The sequence below is a fragment of the Urocitellus parryii genome, chromosome 5 (assembly GCF_045843805.1).
Source record: "Urocitellus parryii isolate mUroPar1 chromosome 5, mUroPar1.hap1, whole genome shotgun sequence".
Taxonomy (NCBI): Eukaryota; Metazoa; Chordata; class Mammalia; order Rodentia; family Sciuridae; genus Urocitellus; species Urocitellus parryii.
The window spans coordinates 66722479-66744339 of NC_135535.1; the positions used below are offsets into that span (position 1 = coordinate 66722479).

At 44.5% G+C, this 21861-nt stretch overlaps 1 protein-coding gene across 1 annotated transcript; it reads right to left on the reverse strand.

Moving 5' to 3' along the window:
* Positions 1-842: 842 nt before the first annotated feature.
* Troap (trophinin associated protein) lies at positions 843-7763 on the reverse strand. Its single transcript, XM_026407007.2, has 14 exons — positions 7620-7763; positions 7322-7514; positions 6700-6857; positions 6481-6618; positions 6208-6290; positions 5670-5722; positions 4722-4861; positions 3069-3200; positions 2878-2961; positions 2677-2736; positions 2280-2414; positions 1499-2132; positions 1038-1231; positions 843-890 (listed from the first exon to the last, which is right to left on the reverse strand). Exons 1-14 carry the CDS (start codon positions 7761-7763, stop codon positions 843-845), a joined length of 2196 nt encoding a protein of 731 aa, XP_026262792.2.
* Between the last annotated feature and the right edge of the window lie 14098 nt (positions 7764-21861).

Sequence of the window (21861 nt, forward strand, 5' to 3'; positions counted from 1 at the left end):
ATTATCAGCTCCAGGAGAACTTTGGGGCCTGCCTCAGTAGGCCTGGGTGATAACCAGTCAGACTGATGCTGACAAAGGAGAATTCCAAAGATCTGGGTATTATGCTCCTGCCTTTCCACCTAGGGCAGGAAGACAGGTGGTTACAGGGTCTTGCTATGTTGTCCAGGCTGCTCTTCAGCTCCTGGACTCAAAACAATCCTCCTGCTTCAGCCTCCTGAGTATCTGGGAGTACTGGTGCCGGCCACTGCAAGGGACAGTGAGAAAGTTCCAGCAGAGGAGCTCTAAGGGATGAGGGAATAGTTCCTAGAATTGGAACTGATCTCAAGGCTCAAGGAGATGATGATTCTGAAGCTGCCCACAGACTGAGCTTGTTGAGGGGGTGGGCTGGTCAGGAATGGGAAAGCTTCCTCCCTCCAGGCTGGCTTCCATCCTCTAAGCTATAACACACTGCCACCATGTGGGCAATTGGAGAGCAACAGCAGTGGTTGCCCCATTTGGACGCTGAAAACTAACTGGCTGGACATTTGGACACTTTATTTTTATTTTTTAGAGAGAGTGAGAGAGGAGAGAGAGAGAGAGAATTTTTAATATTTATTTTTTAGTTGGCGGACACAACATCTTTGTTGGTATGTGGTGCTGAGGATTGAACCCGGGCTGCACACATGCCAGGCGAGCGCGCTGCCGCTTGAGCCACATCCCCAGCCCCATTTGGACACTTTAGAAAATTTATTGAAGGACAAAAGGATGTTGGCTCCCAATCCCATGGGCAGACCAACAATAAATAAGGGCTAAAGGAAAGGGGGGTGAGGTTGGCAGGACTGGAGTAGGTGGAGGGAGGGGCCTCATGATGAAGAGCCCTGAGGGGATGCAGGATGAACTGGAATGAAACACTGGAGAAAGAGAGTGAGAAACATTGTTATATCCCATTGCCTCTTAGAAAAGGAGCCAAGGCCTGCTGCCACGTGCCTCCCCACCCCCACCCCACTTTCTGAAGGTTTGCTGTGCAAACACAGCATGGCCATGGACTGTAGGCTCACCAGGGCATCCTGCCACTCAAGCACTGTGGCTACAGGGTTGGTGCAGACCCGGGTGGGTCCTGGGGGAGGGGCTCGGCTGGTGTAGAAGGCACACTCATCATCCAAGCGAGTCTCATGAGAGCAGTGAAAGGTGGAGAGACATGCTTTAAGGCGCTGCCTCAGGGCCAGTGTCCGAGGGGCCAGATTGCTAGGGCCTGAGAGTCATGAAGAGTTTAGAGAAGCTCTGGAGTCCCACACCCCTACCATGTACTACCCTTTTCCCTCCCACAAGGGCCAAGCCAATTAGGGCACAAGGCTAGAGAAGTAGTTCCTCCCTTATTCCCAAGGGATCCAGGCTGGAACAGGTGGGATAACATTGCAGGGAAGAAGGCATGTTACCATGGGGTGTGGGGCAGGGCCTCATACCCAGTGAAAAAGATAGGACTTTCTTTGAATCCATCTCTTCCCCACCAACTCCTTACCTGCCTGGCCTGCCAAGGGCCTCAGAGACTGGAGTGAATGGATAGGAGGGCTGGCACAAAGTGGGTGTTGAGAAGAGAAGGTCAGGCTGGTGGTTGCAGGAGCCCCCTGACTGCAGCAGGGCCATGGGCTGGACTCTGGGCTTCCAGGTTCCAGGGAGCGGGTCTCTGAAACCTCCAGCTCTATCCTAGGGCAAGTCTCTGGGGATCCAGTCTGCCCCTGGGGGCTGGGTTGCAAGGGTCCAGGCTCTGCTGGAAGGCACGGCTCTGGTATCTCAGGCTGTTCCTGGAAGGAAGTCTCTGGTATCTCTAGTTCAGTCCTGCAGCAGGACTCTGGGGGGCCTGGGTCTATTGGTGGGCAGGACTGTGCCACCTCAGGCTCTGTCTCAGGGCAGGACTGTGGTTCCTCACACTCCTCTGAAAGGATGGGCTCTGGAATCCCAGAGTGCTGTGATAATTCAGGAAGGTGGGATGTCCCAGAATTATGCTCTGGGCTATTCAGAGTTCTAGAAATCTCATCCAGCAGGGGCTGAAGTTCAGCAATATCCAGAGAGGAGGATCCATTTAAAGGAATGTACTTGCCCATTGCCAGTCCTTCTATCTCCTGTCGCAACAACTGCTGTAGGATATTGATGCGCTATGGTGGGAGAGTATGCCCCAGTGTGAAATTAAGAAGCAGGTTCACAGTCTATCCACAGTTCTCTACCCCTATCCTCCCAAATCCCCCTTTCCCAGCTCTGTTATTGCCCAACAGTCATCAAAGCTGTTGTCCTCACAGACCCACCTGTATCTTTAGCTTTTGGAGGTTGAGGATCCTGTTGGGGTGAGGTCCAGAAGAACTTGCCACAGGTGGTTTCCCAGTCCCCTCCTGCAATCTTATACAACTGTCCTGATCAAACAAACGTACTGCAATCTGTTCCTGCCACAAAAAAGGAAAGGGGGCAGGTGAGAAAGCCAAGTAGTGGCAGGAAAATCAGTCTGAGTGCTATGCTCAGGAGGAAGGGATCAAAGTTCCTAATTAAGAAGTCCTGGACCTAGACTAGGAGGTGCAGGAGAAGCAGGGAGGATACAGAGGCATGCAACTTCTGAAGACAAACAGCATACTGGCCTCAAACTGCCAAGCCTCCAAGTCAATGGGACAGCAAAAGGGCTTTTAGCATGGAAAGACTTCTGATACTTACCCAGGGCAGGGCAGTATCTTCAGGGCAGGACTGAGGGGAGAGGCCACTCAACCATCGGGCCTGTGACAGAAATGAGATGTCAGCAAGGCCCAGCACCCACAGATGGGATCCTTGTCTCTCTCTTAATTTTTCCTGTACCCATCCATCTCCTTCCTTCCCCAATTTTGGTCCATGCTAGCTACATCCACTGCCCTCTCTTACCTGATGAACTCTGGGGGCTGATGGGATGGGTGTGAATTGGGTTTTGGGTCGAATGGCGCGGCGACGCAACACTGAATGTGAAGTCTGGGGAGAGATGTGGATGGCTGAGCAGGAACAAAACCTATACCTAGCAGGATCTCTAGCCAGACTGTTCTGCTCTTGCCCAGCCTCTAGGAGTTGTTGATACAAACCACAGCTGGAAGAGCAGGAGAGGGTACACGCTGAGCCTGTCCAAAGGGTGATGGGCCAGTGACAGAAGGTGGTATCACACGGCCAGGAATGGACTGGGCAGGGGAGGGCATCAGGTGAGCATCATGGCTGTCCTATGGAGAGGAAAAAAGTAGAGAGTGATCTCTTTCCCCTTTGTTTTCCTGTCTTATTCTCACTGCAGCAGCCAATGTGATTTTTTTTTTCAAGACTGAAGTCAAATCATGTCATTCCTGTATTCATTCCTTCTCCCCATGGCTTTCCATTCATTCCAAGTAAAAGCCAAGAGTGTGCACTTGTTTATAAGTCCTAACCTAATCTGATCCTGTTATTGCTGTAATCTCATCTCTCCTTACTCTGCTTCAATCTGACTGGCCTCTTTTTTTTTTTTTAATTTTTTAATTTTTGGATACCAGGTATTGAACTCAGGTGCACTCAACCACTGAGCCACATCCCCAGCCCTATTTTGTATTTTATTTAGAGACAAGGTCTAAGTCGTTTAGCACCTTGTTTTTGCTGAAGCTGGCTTTGAACTCTCAATCCTTCTGTCTCAGCCTCCTGAGCTGCTGGGATTACAAGTGTTCGCCACCTAGCCCAGCTTCTGACTGGCCTCTCTTTTCTCCAAACACTAGGCACATTTTCTTCTTAGGGTCTTTGCATCTACAGCCCTTTTGGCCTGGAATGTTCTTCCCTACATATCTGCATGGCTCATGCCCTCAATTCCTGTCTTCACTTAAACATCATCTTCTCCAAGAGAGTCCTCTGCCCAATCTACTTTAAATTGTGATAACAACTCCCTCAATCCCAATGTCCCTTTAGCACCTTTCTTTTTGATACCAGGAATTTAACCCAGGTGCTCTACCACTGAGCCACATAACCAGCCCTTTTTATTTTTGAGATAGCAAGCCCCTAAACAATTTAGTGGGGGGCTGGGATGTGGCTCAAGCGGTAGCGCGACCGTCTGGCATGCCCGCGGCCCGGGTTCAATCCTCAGCACCACATACAAAAAAAAAAAACAAAGATGTTGTGTCCGCTGATAACTAAAAAATAAATATTAAAATTCTCTCTCTCTCTCTCAAAAAAAAAAAAAAAAAAAAATTTAGTGGGAACCTAAGTTGCTGAGGCTGGCCTCAAATTTGTGATCCTCCTACCTCAGCCCTCCAAGTCACTGAGATTGTAAGCATGTGCCATCATACCAGGTTAGCACCTTATTATTATTCTTTTTACAGAGAATATCACCATCTGACATCCTATACATTTTACATATGTGCTTATTTTTTGTCTCCCTCTTTTAGAATATGCATAGTACAGACCCACACTCAGTAGCTGGTCAGTAAAATGTCTGTGGAATGAAGGGATGCCAAGGATCAGATGTGTCTTAACCTCAGGACTGATCTGAAGGTGATACAAATATATAGCAATTTGTGACTTCTCACCCCAGGCCCCAGATACCTGGTAAAAAGAAGTAGTTCAGTCCCATTCTGAGAGGGGTTGGGCCCATTTGGGGCCAACTCAGACCTAATAACATCCTGAGGCCCAAGACTGCCTGGCATTACCTACAGTCCTCAATGTAGGCCACTGCAGTGAAATTCCCTAAGTATCTCCAGTACTCCCCACCCAGGAGGGTCCCATCTCACCCTGGTGTGTATTATCTCTCGGGTTTCTCTTAATGGTACTCGCTGGGCCAGACCCAGGAGGGCCCCTCCTCCTTCATCTGAGTTAGGGATAATCTCAGGTTCTCCTTTAGGGAGAGAGTAACAAAAAGACAGGAAATTTGCTGTAGTATCTAAAAACATGCATGAAAATCTGGGATAGGCCTTTGTAGCCTCTTAAGAAGGTACACCAGTTTAAGGGCCCCCATTTGCCCTTCAGGGCAAGGACCCATGCAGTATCACCTGAAAACCCAATACTACCTTGATAAGCACTTAGCAATCTGAAAACTGAGTGGGCTGTGGGAGTGGTAAGGGTGCTAGGGGCTAGGGACACAACAGAGAGTGGAAGGTCAATATTACAGAAGTGTCAAGGGATAGGGCAGAAATGGGGACATAAATATAACTGGGTCAACCCCTGGACCATTCAGAAAGTCAGTTCTTCCATTTTTTTCTCCTCTCTGTGCTACTAATAAATGGGTCCTTTACTCTATCCACCCTCATTACTACTCAACAGTTCACATGACTACTACTACTACCAACTATTGGGGATTGAAAGGGAGACTGTACCACTGAGCTACATTACTAATTCTTTTTTTGAAGACAGAATCTCAGCTAAGTTAACCAGGCTGGCCTTGAATTGGCAATCCTCTTCCCTCAGTCTCCCTGAGTAGCTGGTGGCATATACCACCATGCCCAGCTCTCTTCTTCCTTCTTTATTTTTATTTTTTGCAGGGCAAAGAATAAACCCAGGGCCTCATGAATGCTAAGCAAGTGTTCTACCACTGATCTATAATATCTCTAGCTTTCCTCTTCTCTGACCTCCCTGCCTTCCCACTTCCTCACCTCAGTCCCTAAGACTGATGAGCTTTTTCTTATTTCTCTGTTGCCTGCTGCAGGCAGCCTCATTCTCTCCCCAGTGCCAGACATACTCACCTGCCTTCATTGGGGTTTCCAGGTGCAATCCTGAGGCCTGGTTGATTGAAGTTCTGATGACAATGAGAATAATAGCAGTTACTGAATACCAACTATGAGCCTGGCATGTGCTTTATAAACATCATCCCATTTCACTTTCACAGCAACCTCTAATTATGGTAAAAACAGGATATGATACAAAATGGACAGATAAAGAAACCAAAGCTCAGAGAGGTTAGGGCATGCTTGCTCAAAAAGTAGTGGTAAGGGTTAGGAATTAAACCCAAATCCCACTTATTGCCACAGACTGTGTTCTAGCCAAGACAAGTAGCACCTTACCTTTCTATCCCTCTCTTCTTCCATGTCATACTGAAGTCTGATTATGAAGGCCTGAACACTATTCCAAAGGCTCAACTTGGGCAGTCACAGGTTTCCCCCATTCCCTCCTAGGTTGGTAGAGTCCCAAAGCTAGTGAAAGTCCTCAGCTCTAGAGACCCCTGACTCAGATACTGGTTCATTCTTTTCTATATCACCTTCTCCCATATCCCTTCCTTCTCACCGGCAGCTGCCACCTGTCTCTCTTCTTAGCTCCAGTAAACTGGGACGGGTGGAGGTGTGAAAGGAAGGTCCTGAAGGTGGAATCTGATCCATAGGAGCAATAAACGAAAGCAGAGTCAGAGCTGGACCTAAAGCTTTAGGCCTCACCACCAACCCCATATTCCTTAACAGAATCCCTTGGCCCTTCATGAGATACCTTCTCTTCCAGGGCCCAGCTTTATCTCTGGAAGGGACTCCCAGAACACTTGAGCACCAGCCCTTCAAGGGCACTCACCAAAGCCTCTAGCCTCTGGGGGCACAAAGTCCAGCCTCGGGGTCCTGGTCCCTCAAGCCTTGAGAAACATGAAGCCCTGGCAGGGTCTAATCGGTGGATGGGGGTTCTGGGGGCCAAGTATGCAGAGGCCCGAGCACCCTGGGAACACCAACAGAGATTATCAGTTGAGGATTCTTTCCTTAGTCCACCCCCACCTGATCTCACATCCTCTCTCATTACCTGGCCCCTCCGGGTTGTGCCTCCCTGGCTCCCTCGAACCAGTACTCTCTGTGCCAGACTGGACTGGCGCCCCAGGGGACAGCTCTTCACCCCCTCACCTGACAGGATGGTGGCCAGAGCTGCAGGGTCAGTCACAAACTCTATGGCCCCTGGAACCTCTGTAAAGTTAGAGGAGAAGAAAAAGTGAGAAGGAACAGGAAGGGGAAGGCTGAAAGGCCAAGAACCCTAGCATAGACAACCTGATGGACAAGAGTAAGCAAAAGAGAGACAGATGATTGAACCCACCTCACCAAATGTTCACAGAACTTTACATGAGATACTCTTCTAAGCACTGGAGCCAAAGGATAAATAAGACAAAGCCTCTATCATCAAATTATTGAAAGGCTCAAGATAGAGTATAGACAGATTATAGAATAAATATTAAAAAGTATTATAACAGAGCAATTGATGTGACTTCAGAAGAGGACATTTTGCTGAAGGAAGAAGAGGGCTTCTAAGAGCAAAGAGCTTTCCTGGAGCAGAAACCAGGAATCTTATAGTAATCAGATGACCAGGGGGAGTGCAAAGCCCCCAAACCCCACTGGGCCCTTCCCATTCAACCAAGGAGAACTCCACCAAGTACCTGTCTGGGGAGGGAGCCCAGGACCCACATTTTGTCCCCTAGGGCTAGATCTAAGCTCTTCCAAGGGGTTCCGGAGCTGAGTGTGACCCATCGATCTTTGTGATTTCTCTGTTTGAGGCGTGGTTTTCAACCTGGCGCCTGCTGAGTCAACTAGGGGACGTTGAATACTGAGCGGTGGCTTCTGCACCAATCTCTAGGGAAAGGGGAGGACAAAAAACTGGGATTCAGTTTTGGGGTGCAGTACTAGTGTGTGTTGCCTCCTAGTAACCACTCTCTTCACCTACCAGGATCCTCTTACCCTTGGATCTTGATTTTCCTGGTCCAAGACGGACGATTTGACTGTGGGGAAAGGCGGGCGTCTCTGAGAGCGAACCGGAATCTTGCTAGGGGTGGGAGATACACCCCGGAGGAGCGGATCCTTCTTGGCTTGTAGGGAGGTCATGGCGGCTACAACTAAGACTGGGAAGAAGGCAGGCAGGACCGGGATCAAAGTCAACCAGTTCTCGGGGCAAGAGTTCTGTTATCCCTTATACTTCCACCTCCGCCCCAATCCGTGCGTCCAGAAGCCCCCTGCGCCTGCAAGGCCGCGCTTTTAGCTGCCACCTCCATTCACCCCAAGCCTGCTCTTTCCCTCAGGACGGCGAAGTATTCTCCTCCCTATGAGGCCCCGCAGCCTCATTCACCCCAGGGTCACTCTGCCACACCTTCCCGGGAAACCTTCAGGGTCGCCTCCACTTTCTTCGCTTTTCCCCCCGACTCTCTGGGTTCTGCTGCTGCTACTCCCCCAGTTTGTAAAATACGCCAAGCTCCTGATTGGCTCGTCTGCGCTGCCGCGGAGGCGCGTGACATATGACCCAGTTATCCAATCCGCAGGCTTCGGAGGAGGGACCAGAAGAGGAACTAGTTTTCGAACCGCTTTCTGGCTAAGAAAAAACTGACCCGACTCCCATCAGCCAACCCGAGAGCCGAGCGCAAGTGGAAGGCCGGTGGGCAATGAGGGTGGACCTTTCCTAGGCTGGGGAAGGGGTGGTGCTTTGAGTCTGGGCCGCAAAGGGCGTTGTGGCATTCTCGCGAGGTCTCGGGACTCCTCGGCAGGAAGGCGCCGTGGCATTGTGGGAAAGACTGGTGGTCCTCGCGGTTGCTCCTCACGGTGTCGGAGGCAGGCAGGAGTCCCGGACCCACTGTGACCGTAGTGTGGGACCAAGCTCAGAGGCCGCCATTCCAGGCACTTAGGGAAAGCATGCGCGTGTCCTGCCCGGAACTCAGAACAGTCCCAAACGAGCAGAGAGGGCTGGACGGAATTGAATTGAGTTGAAAAAAGAAAGAAAGAAAGATGGGCTGGGGATGTGGCTCCAGCGGTAGCGCGCTCGCCTGGCAGGCGTGCGGCCTGGGTTCGATCCTCAGCACCACATACCAACAAAGATGTTGTATCCACTGAAAACTAAAAATAAATAATTAAAAAAATTAAAAAAAAAAAAAAACTCTCTCTCTCTTAAAAAAATAAAAAAAGAAAGAAAGAAAGAATTTGCTCACTTGGGCCTAACAACCTGATGAGGTCTGCTCAGACCTAATTTGCTGGGACTCAATTAACACCAGATTGACTGGCTTCTCCAAGCTAGGGATTTCCCCACCTTCAGGTTGCCTTTTGCAAACCTGGAGGATTGCTGATAGAGGGCTCACCTGCTAGTTATTGACATGCATAAGTGTGATGCTGCCAGATCCTTGAGTTTTTTTTTTTTTTTTCCTTAGCCATAATGGGGATGGAACCCAAGAGCTTTCTACCAATTGTCGCCCTTTACTTTTGACTTGTTTTTTGTTTTTGTTTTTGCCAGGGCGGGGGTGAGGTGGGAGACAGGCTTCCTAAATTGCCCAGGGTGTCGGGCTGGGAACATGCAATCCTCTTGCCTTGGCCTCCAAAGTAGCTGGGATTACAAGCCAGGGCCACTGGGCCAGGCTTCCCATCTTTGACTCTTAACGAATATTACCTTGAAGGATCTTTAAAATTCATGTACTTCTTCGTATTCATTACCACCACCTCAGTCCACCATAATCTCATCTAGAAAACTACAAATTTCCCAGGTGATACCGCTATTCTTTGTCTCCAAATTAATGAATTATCTTACTGATTTAAAATAAAATCTAGTAGTTGTTCAGAATGCTTTTATTTAATTTAGTTTTTTAGTCTTAGTTGGACAAGATATCTTTATTTTACTTATTTATTTATTTTTATGTGGTGCTGAGGATCGAACCCAGCGCCTCGCATGTGATAGGCAAGTTCTCTACCACTGAGCCACAACCCCAGAGCCACAACCCCAGCCCCTGGAATATCTTTTTTTTTGCTTCAATTTTGCCTGTTTATGCCTCCAAATTGATATTCATTTTTCCTTCCTCAGGCCCTCCTTGAACTCTTCTACCCACAACCCATCCCAATCTAGTAAGATTCCTTGGTTACATTCTCTCAAACAGTAGTGTTTATTTTCTCTGAGCATATATCTCAGAGAAAATAAATAATTATGGTAAACTGAGTGTTACCATAATTATAATTGGTAATTATATATTCATCAACATGAACATAATAAATCTTGTTTATTAATCTTTCTCTCCTGATAGTGTTTCAAGAGAATGATAAAGGTGACCCTCTATTTTTTATGTACTGTCAATTTTCAGTGCCTTGCATTGTGCCTTGTAAAATGTTCAATCTTTGTTGAACGAGTCAGTGGATAGATGAGTAAATGAATGAATGCATGGAGAAACAGGGAAACCTACCAGAAGTAATAATTGAACTTCTTTATAATAGATAAAGTGGCTGGGCATAGTGATGCCCTCCTGTAATCCCAGTGACTCTAATGGCTGAAGCAGGAAAATTGTGAGTTCAGGGCTAAATGGGCATGGTAGTGCATGCTTATAATCCCAACAACTAGGTAGGCAAGGAAGGAGGATTGCAAGTTTAAAGCCAGCAACAGCAATTTAGTGAGACCCCAAGCAACTAAATAAAATACAAAAAAAGAGCTGAAGATGTGACTCAGTGGTTGAGCAATTCCCCAGTACCACAAACATAAAATAAAATAGAAAATGTGAGTTTGGGACCTTTCATGCATGAAATTCAGGGTTTGATCCCTGGCACCACAAAAAGAAAACATAATATAGAAAAAGCATTTGGTACCATTAACAAATCCTGGATTCTATCCCAGCATGAGAGAGAGAGAGAGAGAGAGAGAGAGAGAGAGAGAGAGAGAGAGAGAGAAGTCAGAGAGAGAGAGAGAGAGAGAGAGAGAGAGAGAGAGAGAGAGAGAGAAGTCATTTTATTTCAGGAACTAGGAATAATATTTACAAAGTCAAGAAAACAAAGAATGTGGAGTGTTCAGAGAATAGCGAGTTCTAGGAGGTAGATGGAATATGGGGAACAGTAGTAAATAATACCAGAAAGATGGTCCAAGTTGAGAAAAAGGATCACCTAATTTCACTAACAGTTACTGTGAATGTGCCAAATCCTAACCACTAGATCATCAAGGACAGCTACCAATAAGTATTATGCAAGGCATTCTTTGGGGATACTGAGAGGGATAAGACTAAAGTTTGAAGGATGACGAGGCACCAGAATAGAAATTGGCAACACATACGAGTTTCATAAGAGAAACTGAGTGTTACCATAAGTAATACACCTTCCAATGCCAAAATATTTACACCAGATTGATTGTCAGGGCACCACTTCACAGCATCAAGATACAAGGGAGTACAATCACTATGGAAAGCAATATGGAGATTTCTCAGAAAACTTGAATGGAACCACCATTTAACCCAGTTATCCCACTCCTCGGTTTATACACAAAGGACTTAAAATCAGCATACTACAGTGACATAGCTACATCAATGTTTATAGCAGCACAATTCATAATAGCTAAACTATGGAACCAACCTAGATGCCCTTTAATAGATGAATGGATAAAGAAAATATAGTACTACAACAGACACTAGTATGGCAATATGTAAATCAATGGAAGTGTAACTGATGTGATTCTGCAATCTGTATACGGGGTAAAAATGGGAGTTCATAACCCACTTGAATCAAAGTGTGAAATATGATATGTCAAGAACTATAATGTTTTGAACAACCAACAATAAAAAAAGGAAAAAAAAAGAAAATATGGTACATATACATAATGGAATATTACTCAGCCTTAAAGAAGAATGATATTATGGCATTTTCAGGTTAATGGATGGAGCTGGAGAAAATCATGCTGAGCAAAAAAGCCAAACCCCCAAAACCAAAGGCCAAATATTTTCTCTGATAAGTGGATACTGACCCATAATGGGGGTTGCGGGTAAGGAAGAATAAAGGAACTTTGGATTGTGCAGAGGGGAGTGAGGGGAGGGGACAGAGCGTGAGAAGGGAAGGATGATGGTATGAGACAGACATTATTGCCCTATATACATGTATAATTACACTACTGGTGTGACTCTGCACCATGTACAGTCAGAGGAATGAGAAGCTGTGCTCCATTTTTGTACAATGTGTCAAAATGCTTTCTACTTTCATGTATAACTAATTAGAACAAAATTTTAAAAAAGAAAGATACAAGGGAGCCCAGTGCAGTGGAAAACTGTAATCTGAGCAAGTAGGGAGGCTAAGGCAGGAGGGTTGCAGGATTAAGGCCAGCCTCAAGGCCAGCAACTTAGCAAGGCCCTAAAAAAGGACTGGGAATGTGGCTCAGCCCTGTCTCAAAATAAAAAATAAAAATGGCTGGGGATGTAGCTTACTGGTAAAGCATTCCTGGCTTAAACTCTTGGTTAAAAAAAAAAAAAAAAAAAAAAAAAGATAAAAAGAGGGGTTGGGGTTGTGGCTTAATGGTAGAGTGCTTGCCTAGCATGTGCGAGGCACTGGGTTCCATCCTCAGTACTGTAAAGAACGGTGAAAAAGCTCCATAAATTCAACAAGCCAAAACAACCGTTTACCTGTCTAAGATTTTATTAGCAGGACTGTAGCAGCCAGTCGCAGAAGAGAAGGGGGTAGAGAGAGAGAGAGAGAGAGGAGGAGAGAGAGAGAGGAGAGGGGAAGAGAGAGAGAGGAGAGAAGAGTGGGGGTGAAAGAGAGAGGGAGAGGGGGAGAGTAAGAGAGAGAGCACCAACTGGGTGTTGATATTTATGGGCTTAACACAGGTCATGGACCTGAGCTCCGGGAAGAGAAGGGCTCCAGGCCCCATCTTTATCAACATGTACGACATAAAAAAATAAATTAATAAAATAGTTACAAAAATACATATTTTTAAAAAAGATAAAAGGATAGACTAATTTTATATCAGAAAAGTCTTTAAAAGAGCCAATGCGGGCTGGGGATGTGGCTCAAGCGGTAGCGTGCTCGCCTGGCATGCGTGCGGCCCGGGTTCGATCCTCAGCACCACATACCAACAAAGATGTTATGTCTGCCGAGAACTAAAAAAAATAAATATTAAAAATTCATTCTTTCTCTCTCTCTCTCTCTCTTAAAAAAAAAAAGAGCCAATGCTCAGAATATCTGCCACACTTATCAAAATGTCCAATTTGTTTTCTTTTTTATTTATTTTATTTTTGCAATGCTGGGGATCTAACCCAGGTCCTCCTGGTGCATGCTATACAAGCACTCTACCACTGAGCTACACTCCTAACCCCAATTCCACATTCACTTTAAACATTGCAACTATTTCCTTCGTTTGTAGAGGAATATAATTGATTTTCTCTCTAGCAAACTTAATGAACTCTTTTCTTGGTTTTCCTAGTTTGTCTATTGATTCTATTGAGTTTTCTAAGAGATAATTATGTCTTTTGCAAACAAAAACAGTTTTATATATCCCCCCTCCCTCTTTTGGTACTGGGGATTGAACTCAGGGACACTCACCCACCACTAAGCCACATCTCCAGATCTATTTTGTATTTTATTTAGAGACAGGGTCTCACTGAATTGCTTAGCACCTCGCCTTTGCTGAGGCTGGCTTTGAACTACCATCCTCCTGCCTCAGCCTCTCAAGCTACTGGGTTTACAGGCGTGTGCCACTGCACCTGGCCACCAATATTTTTTTTTTAATATTTAGTTTTAGTTGTAGTTGGACTTGGACACAATTCCTTTGCCTTATTTATTTATTTTTATGTGGTGCTGAGGATCGAGCATGCGCTAGGCGAGCTCTCTACTGCTGAGCCACAACCACAGCCCAATATTGTTTATTTTGATAACTAAGTTATCTCTGATTTGGTTGGTGGGAGGCCTTTCAAATTGTCTTCTGTATCCTTTTATCATGACCTTACCACTTTTTAGCTTTTCTTTGCCTTCTTGAATAACAACATGTTTCAAGCCTAGTTTATACTTTCCTGTATCAGTTCTGGAATCAACCATTTCTCCAAGGAGTTCTGGTTCCTTTGAGTACAATCAAATCTACAGTAGTAATGTTTAAAACTATTATCCTACATGTGTTGCACCAGTGTGCTGCAGCAATAGAAAACTTGTTAACTTGTTTCTTCTTCTTCTTCTTTTTTTTTTTTTTTGGTGCTAATTATTGAATGATTGAATTCAAGGCACTTTACCAATAAGCTACATTTCCAGACTTTAAGTCGTCCAGGCTGGCCTTGAACATGGGATTTTCTTGCCTCAGCCTCCTGAGTAGCTGGGATTATTGACATGTGCTACCAGGTTCTGCTGATGACTTATTTTCTAGTTCCACATATCCACAGATGGAGAGGAATATTCCCTTAAAAAATTGATTCCCTTAGAATCAATTCTGGCATGTTGGCAGTTGATGCTGTGATGGCTTGAGACTTTTGGGGACCTCAGAATTGGCAGATAGGTTTTGCTTGTGCTGAAGATAGGGCCTCATACTATTCTATCTCTAATCTATACTCCCAGCCCCCAAAATCCATTTTTGACCAATCTCTCATTTTTTTTTAATTGCAGAACTTTAAAATCTCAATTTATTAATTGGGATCTGGCAAAACTAAGAGAACCAACTCTTGTCCTAGAAAGGTCCTAAAATATTTTATAAGAACAAATATATTCTAAGAAAGGATTTGAATCTTTGGAGGATAGACTATGGTAGACATAATAATGCTCTTCCTAAAAGATGTCCACATTGGGCTGGGGTTGTGGCTCAGAGGTAGAGCACTTCCCTAGCATGCATGAGGCACTGAGTTCAATCCTCAGCACCACATAAAAATAAAATGAAGATATTGTGGGGCTGGGAATGTGGCTCAAGCGGTAGTGCGCTCGCCTGGCATGCGTGCGGCCCGGGTTCGATCCTCAGCACCACATGCCAACAAAGATGTTGTGTCCGCCGAGAACTAAAAAATAAATATTAAAAAAAAATTCCCTCTCTCTCTCTCTCTCTCCTCTCTCACTCTCTCTTAAAAAAAAAAAGATATTGTGTCATCTAAAACTAAAGTAAATAAATATTTTTAAAAAGATGCCCACATCCTAAGCTCTAGAATTTATGACGATTTTTTGGGGGAAGGGGTACCAGGGATTGAATTTAGGGGCACTCAAACACTAAGTCACATCCCCAGCCCAATTTTGTATCTTATTTAGAGACAGGGTCTCATTGAGTTGCTTAATGCCTCACTGTTGCTGAGACTGGCTTTGAATTCGAGATCCTCCTGTGTTAGCCTCCTGAGCCACTGGGATTACAGGTGTGCACCATATCCGGCTTGAAGATGTTTTCCTTAAATGGCAAAAAGGCACTCTGATGATGTAATTAATTTAAGGATTTTGAGATGGGTTGATAATTCTGGATTATCTAGGTAGATCCAACGTAATAACTAAGATCTTATAGGAGGGAATCAGGAGGGGCAGATTCAGAGATATGATAACTGAGGTAGACTTTGGACTGATGTGATTGCTCTTTGAAAATGAAAGAGGGGGCTGGGGATGTGGCTCAAGCGGTAGTGCGCTCGCCTGGAATGCGTGCGGCCCGGGTTCGATCCTCAGCACCACATACCAACAAAGATGTGTCCGCCCAGAACTAAAAAAATAAATAAATAAATATTAAAAATTCTCTCTCTCTCTCTCTCTCTCTCTCCCTCTCTCTCCTCTCTCACTCTCTCTTTAAAAAAAAAAAAAAGAAAGAAAATGAAAGAGGTTCACAAGCCAAGGAATATGGACAGTCTTTAGAAGTTGAAAAAAGAGGGATTGGGGTTGTGGCTCAGTGGTAGAGTGCTTATCTAGCATGTGTGAAGCACTGTGTTTGATCCTTAGCACTGCATAAAAATAAACAAAGACATTCTGTCCATTTACAACTACATTTTAAAATAAATAAATAAATTAATAAAAGGTTAAAAAATGAATGCTAAAAAGAAGTTGAAAAAAGATTCCAGGCATAGTGGCATGCATCTGTTATCCCCATTATTTACTCAGGTTGAGATGGGAGGATTGCTTGAGCCCAGGAGTTGAAGACCAGTCTGGGAAATATTGCGAGTCTCTATCTGAAAAAAAGAAAATAAAAAGTCAAGGGATCTGGAAAAGGCTCCTTTGGAACATCTATCAGCATTTGAAATATAGTGCTATGGACCCACTTTACCCTTTTTGACCTCTAGAAATGTAAAATTGTTGAGAGCCACGGCCGAAGGGGCCCCAGCAAACTTCCAGCTGCCAGCAAACTTCCAGCTGCCGGCTGATGATTGGCTCACAGCCGCCTCAGCAACATCTAGCTGATTGGCTCCTCTACGGTGATGCTCACTGGGCTGTTTCCCTGCCCTTTCAGACCACGGAGCTGCTCATTGGGGGACTTCTTTGGCTCCGCCCATGCAACCCAGCCAATCGGCCTCAAGAGCAGGAGGATTGTGGGAGTGGGAGAGGCTTGTGGTTTTTGTGTGAGTGGCTTGTGGGAAGCCGGTGGTGGCAGTTGGGCTCTGAGGGTTTTTCCTGAGGAGCTGTTTTGTTTGGCATGTGTGGTTCTAAAAATAAAGTTCATTTCTTTTGACAAGTGGCTCCTGAATTGTGCCCAGCCAGACTGTGGCATTTGGTGGCCCGTATGGGGAGCCACTGAGGGTAAGTGATAAGGTAAACTGCTCGCCCCTGAGGGCAGGGCGAGAGGATGGGTAGCCATTTTAAGATTCCTCTTTTGTTTTGCTTCACTTTTGTTTTAAGTTGCCTGTCCCTGGAGATGAGTGAGACGGAAGAAAAACCGCTCACATCTGAGGAAAAACTATTTGCGTCTGAGGAACAGATAGGGAGAAAGGCTATAATGATTTTTTGTTGTTCCATTTTTATTTCATTCTATCTCGGTTTTGTTTGGTGTTATCTTGTTGGGTTGTATTATAGTAGAAATATGGGATCAGAAATTAGTAAAAAACAAACCGAAAGAGTGTTAAGTAGATTGTTAGAGGAAGGAGGCATCCCAGTAAAATCAAGAGCAGTCAGGGCATACATTGATACAATACAAAAATGTAGCCCATGGCTTTTTAAGGAGGAGTTGTTAAATATATCACAATGGAACCATCATGGTGAAGATTTAAAAAGAATAGAAAAGAAAAGCCCAGGGACTCTGCCAGTTGGCACATTGCCATTGTGGACATTTGTATCTTGTTTGCTTAATCTGAGGCCTTCAGTTCAGACAATGGTAGAGGAAGGAGAAGACATATTGATTCAAGTAAAAGAGAAGGTCTCTAAAGTTAGTCAGACAAAGGAAAAGATTCAAGTAAAAGAGAAGGTCTCTCGAGCTAGTCAGAGGAAAAGATTCAAGTAAAAGAGAAGGTCTCTTGAACTAGTCAGACAGAGGAAAAGATTCAAGTAAAAGAGAAGGTCTTTTGAACTAGTCAGGCAGAGGAAGAAAATTTAGAGCAGAAAAAGCCATCAGGGGAAAAGTTACAACAGGAGACTGCTACTAACACCTTTCTATCACTAGAGGGTGTAAGGGTCCAACCAACAGCGCCACCTCTACAGGAGACTGCTACTAACACCTTTCTATCACCAGAGGATGTAAATGTCCAACTAACAAGGCCACCTCCATATGCTGGGAGGCCCCCAACCCCCGCAGTTGATAGTTGGGATCCTGAGACAGGACCTCAAGTATTAACATGCCCTGTATTTGAGGTAGGAGGGCAGCGAATTTACCATGCTTTAAATTTCAAAACAGTGAAGCAGCTAAAAGAGGCTGTAACAACCTATGGTCCTCAAGCACCCTTCACTGTAAGCTTGGTCGAATCCATTAACAACTTGAACATGACGCCAGCAGATTAGGCTAAAATGTGTAAAGCTGTGCTAAATGGAGGTCAATACCTGTTATGGAAGGTTGCCAATGAGGAATTTTGCAAGGAGACGGCTAGGCGAAATGCAGCAGCTGGTTATCCTCAGAGAAATCTAGATATGTTGTTAGGAAAGGGACCTTATGAGGATCAGCAGCAACAAATTGCATATGATCCTGGCGTATACGCACAAATTGCAGTAGAGGCGGTTAGGGCATGGAAGACTTTACAAGGACATGGAGGTTTACAAGGTCAATTATCTAAGGTAATACAAGGAGCTAATGAACCTTACGCTGAATTTGTAGATAGGTTTATTCAAACAGCTACCAGAGTTTTTGGGAATACAGAATAAGCAATGCCATTAATAAAACAACTGGCTTATGACCAAGCGAATCGTTGGTGCAGAGATATCATTAGACCATGGAAACATGAAGATTTAAACACATATATTAAATTATGTAGAGACATTAATGAACAAGAGCAAGTCGTGGCAGCTGCAGTAAAACAGGCTTTAGATGCCAGAGACATTAATGAACAAGGGCAAATTGTGGCAGCTGCAGTAAAACAGGCTTTAGATGCCAGGCCAAGAACATGCTACAATTGTGAGGGAGACATTGGGCTAATGAATGCCGTTCTCAAACCACCATAGAGGGTACTCCATTATCAAAAAACGAACAAGGACCAGGTGTTTATCCACGATATCGTGGAGAAAGGCATTGGGCTCCATTGCCAAAAAATGGACAGGGGGGCTCCAGGGCCCAAAATGCTCCAGGGCCCAAAACCACAAATATAAGGAGCACTGGAAGAACCCAGCAACCCCATCAGGGTAGTGCCCAGGACGCATTGTCCATCAGATCCCTCATCAGACAAACCAGAGGGAGCGCAGGGTTGGACATCTGCGCCTCCGCCAGATCAGTACTAACTCCAGAGATGGGAGTTAAGTCATTCCCACAGGGGTTAAAGGACCTCTTCCCAAAGGAACAGTAGGCTTATTATTGAGACGCAGCTCTTCTACTCTAAAAGGACTTATGATAAGTCCTGGGGTAATTGATCCCGATTATGAAGCCTTCATGCAGGAGAAAAATCTAAAGATGTTATAGCTCATTGCTTACAAAATTTTGCCACTGTGGGCGTTCTAAAACAGTTAAAAACAGATAATGCCCCTGGTTATACTTCTACCTCTTTTAAACAATTTTGCTCATCATTTGGCATTACTCATATAACAGGAATCCCATACAATCCACAGGGACAAGGCATAGTTGAAAGAGCTCATCAAACTATTAAAATGTACTTATTAAAGCAAAAAGACAGAATTGGGAAAGGGTATATATTCCCCAAAGATAAACTTAAAATAACCCTTTTTACTCTAAACTTTTTAAATTTGGATTCATCAGGACTTAGTGCTGCGGAAAGGCATATGTGTCCAAAAAATGTACATAAGCCCAAGGTACTTTGGAAAGATATTCTAACAGGACAATGGAAAGGTCCTGACCCAGTAATTGTCTGGAGTCGGGGGTCTGTTTGTGTGTTTCCACAGGAAGAACAGCAGCTGATTTGGATTCCGAAGAGATTAACTAAAGTCCTGACTCAGTGATTGTCTGGAGTCGGGGGCCTGTTTGTGTGTTTCCACAGAGGAGCCAATCAGCTAGATGTTGCTGGGGCCGCTGTGAGCCAATCAGCTGGAAGTTTGCTGGGGCCCCTTCGGCTGTGGCTCTCAACATCTCCCCCTCTCTGTTTAAACAACAAGCATGTGGCTTAGGGACCGTGCCTGCCTTAGGTTGTCCAATAGTACATATGGTCCTTACCCGTTATCGGATGAGCTGACCTCCTGTCTTAGGTTGGTACCATTGTAATTGGATCTTACCTGTCACTGACTACCGGTCCAGTATACAGCCACACCTGTGGAGCGGTACCAGTGGGGGGGTGAGGTTCTTTGCCTCACCTCTGTTGGCCCCCAAATTTTAGCTGAACAATCATGACAAGCAGAAGGGAGGAAGATACACCAAGCCAATTTGTTTTTCTAAGCTGCTACGTTTGTGGCAATTTGCTGCAATAGCAGTAGAAAATTAATATAGTTTGAAAAACACTGCAGCATATGTTTAAGACCTCCCATAAACAGAAAAGCCTTTGATGTTTATTTATTATTTTATTATTATTTTCTTTTTGGAACTGGGGATTGAACCCAGGGGTACTTACCCACTGAGCCACATCCCCAGCCCTTTTCTTATTTTTTTTTTTTATTTTGAGACAGGGTCTCACCAATTTGATTAAGACCTTGCTTAGCTGAAGCTAACTTTAAACTCAAAATCTTCCTGGCTCAGCCTTCTGAGTCGCTGGGATTACAGGTGTGTGCATCACCTTACCTGGCAGCCTTTGATGTTTATGCTGCTGAAGAACAACTAGAAATATGATCCTGACTTACAACCCATGGAAATTTCTGTGTCACCCTGCTCAGAGCAGTTGTCTCCCAGGTAATATTCTGAAACATGTCACCCTATTCCCAACTAAATCCAACCAGTTCTACAGAATCATCCATTTCATCATCACAGCAATCCTATAAATTAGCAACTATTGTCTCTAATTTTACTGATTAGAACTTAGGCCAAGGAATTAGGCGTGGTGGGGATGCCTGTAATCACAGTTACTCCCGAGGCTAAGACAGGAGTATTGCAAGATCAAGATCAACCTTAGTAACTTATTAAGACTGTATCTCAAAATTAAAAAAATAAAAAGTGTTGAGGATTGTTTTAGTCAGCTTTTGCATTTCTATGACAAAAAAAACTGAAAAGAACAAATTTAAAGGAGGAAAAGTTTATTTTTTTCTCACAGTTTCAGATGTTTGGTCCATGGTTGACTAACTCCATAGCTCTGGGCTAGAGGTGAGGCAAAACATCATGTCAGAAGGTTGTGGGGGAGGAAAGGAACTTAGGAGGCAGCTACCAGGAACCAAAGAGAGAGTCCATTCACTAAGGATAAAATATAAACCCTAAGGCACACCCCCAGTAACCGACCACATCCAGCAATACCCCACCTGCCTATAGCTATCACCCAATTAATCCATATCAGTGAATTAATACACCACTTGGGTTTCAGTGGTTTTTGTTTGTTTGTTTTGTTGTTGTTTTTGCTTTTTTGATACCAGGGATTGAACCCAGAGGTGCTTAACCACTGAGCCACATCCCTAGCCTTTTTTATTTTTATTTTTAAATTTTGAGACAGGGTCTGCTAAATTGCTTAGGGCCTCACTAAGTTGCTGAGGCTGGCTTTGAACTTGCCATCCTCCTGCCTCAGCTTCCCCAGATGCTGGAGTACAGGTGTGTACCACTGCACCTAGCTGGTTTACAGTTTTCACTATCCAATTGTTGCACCTCCTAACACTCCTGCATTGTCTCATACATGAGATTTTGGGAGTCCTCTCATATCCAAATCATAATAGTTATGTAACTCAGTGGTGAAGCACTCCTGGGTTCACTCTCCAGTACTTAAAGAAAAAAAAAGTGAAAGAAAGAAAAGAAAACTGAGGCAAAGGAAAGTGAAATATCTTTTCCAAGATCATGGAACTAGTAAGTAAAGGATCTACAAGTCAAATGCATAGATTCTTCACTACTATGCTATTTAAATAAACTTGTGCTTTTCACAATCATTTTCATTAGTTGCAAGAAATATTTTCTTGAGCTGAGAACAGTGGCACAGGCCTGTAATTGCAGCAATGCAAGAGACTGAGGCAGGAGGATCACAAGTTCAAGGACAGCCTGGACAACTTTGTGAAAACCTCTCTCAAAATACAAAAATAAAAAGGCTTATGGATGAAGTTCAGTGATAGAGTGCCCTTAGCTTCAATCCCCAGTATTACACAAAGGAAAAAAAAAATATCTGCTTAACTATGGAATTATGTAACAAGTATTGGTGTCAACACATTTCGAAACAAATTTAACCAACATTTGCTATGCATTTAATAACATTTGTTAACTCACCTGTGGGTACAGGGAACTGGAGTAGCCCTACCAGCTAGTATGTTGGGACATCATCACTTGGTATGTTTTATAAAGAAGATGAAACATATTGCTTCATTTGGTGAGGTTGGTGAAGCGGCATCTTCTGTGATAAAAAGTGAGTGCAGAACCAAAGAAAGCCCCAGAAGTTGGCATACACTGCTACCGAGCTGCAGAATTTGTGTAATCAAACTCTTTTTTTTTTGGGGGGGGGTACTAGGGATTGAACTCAGGGGCAGTTGGCCACTGAGCCACATTCCCAGCCCCATTTTGTATTTTATTTAGAGACAAGATGTCACTGAGTTGCTTAGTGCCTTGCCACTGATGAGGCTGGCATTGAACTTACTA